We start from the raw sequence: 5,180 nt of genomic DNA on the forward strand, positions 1-5,180 counted from the left end.
CTCCTTCAGCACACACCCCAGAGCGTGGTAGTCCTCCATAGTTGTTTGTCCAAGTTTCCACTTGTTATAAGCATCCTTTTTGCAGTTTTACTGAAGAGCTCCAAGCTAAGCCAAGCTGGTCTTCTGCCACACTTGCTAGTCTTCCTGCACATCAGGATAGTTTATTCCTACGCTCTCAGTAAGGCTTCTTTAAAGTACAGCCAGCTCTCCTGGACACCTCTCCCCCTCAGACTGGCTTCCCAGGGGATCCTGCTCATGAGTTCTGTGAATTGAAATCTGCTTTTCTGAAACAGATGATCTACTTGATCTTTTATGTATGTTTGATTTTTGTGTATTTTTATATAATCTATTTTTAAATTTCAGACAATTTAAATATTTTTCTGTCTGTTTTGCAGCAGTGAATTGTGGTATGTGTTGTTGCTTCTATTCTTTTTAATTTGTAAAGATGCACATTTTTCCATACTGGTAATTAAAGCTATTAATCATGCCTAAGAATAATATCTGTTATTACTGTAATTAATAACTGCTTTCCCAAGTGATTTTTTTCAGCCAAGGTAGTGTGGCACCATGGGGCTTTGTGAGATCTTTTTAAGGGTGCCACAGAGTGTACACTATTAGCACTGGTTAGGTGTACAAATACCTACACGTGATTCATAAGAGAAACCCAGAGATTTTTAAATAGTAATCCATCGTGTCAAAAAATATTCTGACTTGCTCTGGTCCTTCTGAGTTCTTTACAACAGAAGACTTCCTCTATTATTTTTTCCTTGGTCAAGAAAAGAATGAAAAATAAGACCTGGCATTTTCTGAGTGGTGCCTTGAGTGAAATGAGGAGTGCCTTGGGTTTAAAAAGGTTGAGAACCACTTGCTTAACCTAATATACATTACTATAAATGAAGTTTCATCAGGTTTTTTTGTTAATAGTAGCGAAAAACATTATTAAAAAGCAACTTGATATTATTAATAGGTTTGCTACTTTAATGGTTATCTTACTGCAAATGATTTGTATTTCAAGTTTGGAGAATAATAGACTTAACCTGCTATAATCAAAAGCTTGTGTCTAGGAGGACCCTAAAAATTATCTGAGTTTTGCATTTTAATTGCTATGTTTTATTTCAGATTGGACAACTTGCTTTTAAAGGCATGAAAAGATTAAACCGAATCCAGTCAATAGTTTTTGAGACTGCGTACAACACAAATGAGAACATGCTGATTTGTGCACCCACAGGAGCTGGGAAGACTAACATTGCCATGCTAACAGTCTTGCATGAAATTCGCCAGCACGTTCAGCATGGAGTTATCAAAAAGGATGAGTTTAAGGTAGGAATTTAATGAACCAAAGAACAGCTTTTAACTTGTAAGATAAAACCCATTATATAGTTATTCACATTATATGAAATCAAGAAGTTTTCAAGGGTATTATACTTCTCCAAGTAACATAGAGAATACTGGTTGATTTACTTCATTACTATTAAAGCAGTTCCTATTTGTGTTCCAAAAATCTTATTATCCATGTGAAAAGCTATGAAAATACATTTAGCTTTGATGCAGAACCAATTTTCAAAACAATGAGACTGTATAAACAAAATCCATTGTTCTCTAAACAGCTGCACACTTATCCAAAAAAAGATAACTACTTTTCATATATCACTATTAAGATTTTTTCACTGTAAGTGCCTAGAATCATATCTCACAATAAATTGTGATTTGTATTGGTTGCCATAAAACAAATGACATTGTGGGGTTTGCTCATTTATCAAACTAGTGTCCTTTTGGTGCAGATTGTGTATGTTGCTCCTATGAAGGCTTTGGCAGCTGAAATGACAAATTACTTCAGCAAGCGTCTGGAGCCACTGGGTATTGCTGTGAAGGAGCTGACTGGTGATATGCAGTTGTCAAAAAGTGAAATTCTACGAACACAGGTATGTTTGATTTCAAATTAATATGTGTGCATCACACACACATATGCCATACTTACAGTTTCTTAAACCCTTCATTTTCAAAATTGTGCTAGTTGGAATGTTACTCTCAGATTAGTATGTACGCTATTTTTTACCCACCACTCACTCTGGGCAACACTTTCAGATGCATCTGAAACGCATCCTAAAATGATTTACTTCTAATGAAATTGAGAGTTTCTCTCTACATACCTGTAATATATACAAAATCTTTATATCAGATACCTGAATTCACCAGCAGTCTTCCGATTTCTTATAAGCATCATGTAGAAGCAGGTTTCCTACTTCAGATTTATACCTTATAATGTATTTTTTTTATCTTGTCCTAAAAGATAGGACAAGAGATTGTGGGTAACCCAGCTAGAACATGACTGTCATGAGTTGACACCACATTCATGGGAGTTGGCAGTCAGGGCCTCAGGTGGAAAGCTCTAAAAAAAAACCCTCTGGAAATTAGTACAGTTTTGACATTCCACATTGAATGAACAGGGGTTTTTTGGGATTTTTTTTTTGAGAAGAAGATTTCTGTTGATGACTAATCTTGGTCAGCTTCCTTTGACAAAGAGCATTTTTCATTCTGTAAGGATCAGGTATCACTATTGGACACCTACTCTCCTACCCCAGATAAATTATAGACCCTTGAATTGACATTTTTAACATTATGAATTGTGTTGTACAATATATAGATGTTTCTTTATCAGATATAAAATTGCTCATTTTTTTTGTTACCTGTAGCAAGAAAAAGGTTTTATTATGTATTTTAGAAAATGTCTTCTATTAATGAAGTTACATTTTTCCACAGCCCTAAGATCCTTTGAGTAGCTTTATTACTCAAACTATGTGTAATTACCCTTTTTCCTCCTAATTCCTTGAGTCTGAATAAGGTTTGGCTGTATTGATTATCAATATACACGCTTGTTAAATGTAATTAATCTTGTAGTAATTAACATTGATTCAACTAACTTCTACTTTTTTCTGCTCTTGATTTTGATATGCTTTAAATCCCTATTATTAGATTGGCAGTCTCTTTCTCTGTGTTGAAAGTCATTTGTAGGATGTGAAGCCAGAAGGGACCGTCTAATGCAAGTTATAGGATGCCCCTGAATTAATTCTGATTGAATGAGAGCGCACATTTTTAGGGAAAAAGCATCCAAACTTGATTTACTTATTCAGTGAGGGAGAATCCACCACACCCTTTCACAAAATGTAAAATGGTTAACTCTCCATGCAGTTAATAGCTCCTACCATATTTTAGCCTATATTTCTGTACTTTCCAGCTGTCAAATTTTGTTTTATATTTGTCTAATGAATTAGAGAGATCCTCTTTACAATTGATTTCTTTTTCCACTGCAGGTATTTATAGGCCCCTTAACCTTCTGTCACTATGCGAATATTTTCCAATCCTTTAATCACTTTTGTAGCTCTTCTCTGAATCATCTCTACCACATAAACATAGCAAATAATTTAGGGCTACCCATTATAAATATACCTATCCAAAGTTTCTTAATCAATGTATTGTATGGTAAACAAATACATTGGTGCTTTCATTTCAACCATCTAAACTTGTAATTCATCAATTTGCTATATTACCATTCTTTAGTTCTATTAATAAAGGAATATAGTAGTTACATTATTATTTTGTACATGATTGATATGAGATTGACAGGCTTTTAGTTATCAAAAACTCAGCCTGTGGGGCAGATTCAGCCCTCCAGCAGCCAGGGCAATATGGGACAGAGTGGGTATTGAACAGTGGCAGCGTTAACCCAATTCCCACCCACCCCAAATATTTTTGCCTATAACCCTATTGGCTATATTTTTCTCTTTGTCTCCTTTTGCTTCCTCGATCAGTTTTATCAAGTTTCTTTCTTCCAATTCATCTTTGCTAATATCAACTCCCCCTTTTTCCCAGTTTGTTTTACATGTACATGCAAATGCTCAGTATCTATAGTTCCTTTCCTTTTCTGAGCAAAGTTGTTTTTAACAAGCATGGTCTTCTATGCTGATATACAGTATTTTGGTTATCCAGTAAAATGTTCTTAAATATATTCTAATTGCTACTTACTCTTCTTTTTTTCTGTTTGCACCAGTTGTTTATCATTATCATTTTCAGTATTGTGAAAATTACCCTTTTAAAGAATCCCATTCTGTCTGTACTATAAGCAAATCATAATCATTCTATGTTGGTCACATCTTTCGCATTAAAGAAGTTTTCACTTTAAATACGGTAGTTCATTAAATATTACTTGTAAGCTCCCCGCTCGAGTATGGATTAATACAAGCGCTAGTCAGTGTACATACAAATCAGACAGCAAAGTAGGCCCCAGTGAATACAAAACTTGGTATGTCTTGTAGGGCTTGCACAAGTGCCTGGGAAGTAGTTCATCAGTGTTAGAGGAGCCTCTGAGGCCACCAAATAGAGAGTGAATTAGTAAGAGAAGTGCAGAGCCACCTAGCCACAGGTGTCCATATCTGGTGGGTAGGTTACAGTAATTGGTAAGAAGTAGGATGTATATGTTGTAAACATGGAAGTTGTTTTATTGGTGTATAAAAAATGCCTAGAAACCCTTAATATTCTGTGCTAGCCTGAAGTGTATTTGTATTTATATTCATATCTGTTCAGGATTTTAAATGCCCTAGCTAGCACCATATAACAATTGGTCATAGATGCTAGTGTCTGGGCTGGTTGAGTTTTCATTATTAAGAACTAAAGTCTATGGTCTCTTTCTTGAAATAACAAGCCCACTAGGAGCAGTGCATCATAGACTTTATCTTGACAGCTCATGCACAGATGATCCAAACTGAGCGAGCCTGGTGTGACTGGTAATACCTAACCTCTGAACAGTACTAACATAGTGAGATAACAGCACTGAGTCCTACACTGTTAATATAGAAGCTGTTAGTTATAAGATGCAGCAAATCTTGCTTTTTGTTCTCTCAAACTTTGCATTTAATTACTTATGGCAATTATTCAGTTACTAATAACCATGGGGTAAATTATACTGTGAACTAGTTAGAAGGGAAGTAGGAATTTATACTATATGTCTGAAGGAATTACCTGGACATTAGATCTTCATAGATTACAATAAAGACAATGGTATCTGCTTGTTTGGTATTGCCTTCAGATATGTAGGAACACCTCCAAGCGGTCGCAAAGCTTTCTCTCGTGCATGGATGAGCTCTACCTGATGCAAGAAGTTGACAGGCCGACGAGAGGTAGTG

The 5,180-nt window shown here is 35.5% G+C and overlaps 1 protein-coding gene across 1 annotated transcript in view; it reads left to right on the forward strand.

Moving 5' to 3' along the window:
- ASCC3 (activating signal cointegrator 1 complex subunit 3) overlaps window positions 1-5,180 on the forward strand; it is a 684,038-nt gene that overhangs the window by 200,824 nt on the left and 478,034 nt on the right. Inside the window, exons 9-10 of the mRNA XM_019520164.1 lie at window positions 1,120-1,320; window positions 1,782-1,922. Of these exons, the coding sequence (XP_019375709.1) occupies window positions 1,120-1,320; window positions 1,782-1,922 (342 nt within the window). The remainder of the gene's footprint in view (window positions 1-1,119; window positions 1,321-1,781; window positions 1,923-5,180) is intronic.

The sequence above is a fragment of the Gavialis gangeticus genome, unplaced genomic scaffold (genome assembly GCF_001723915.1).
Source record: "Gavialis gangeticus isolate Ggan-Ray unplaced genomic scaffold, GavGan_comp1, whole genome shotgun sequence".
In the NCBI taxonomy this organism is placed as follows: Eukaryota; Metazoa; Chordata; order Crocodylia; family Gavialidae; genus Gavialis; species Gavialis gangeticus.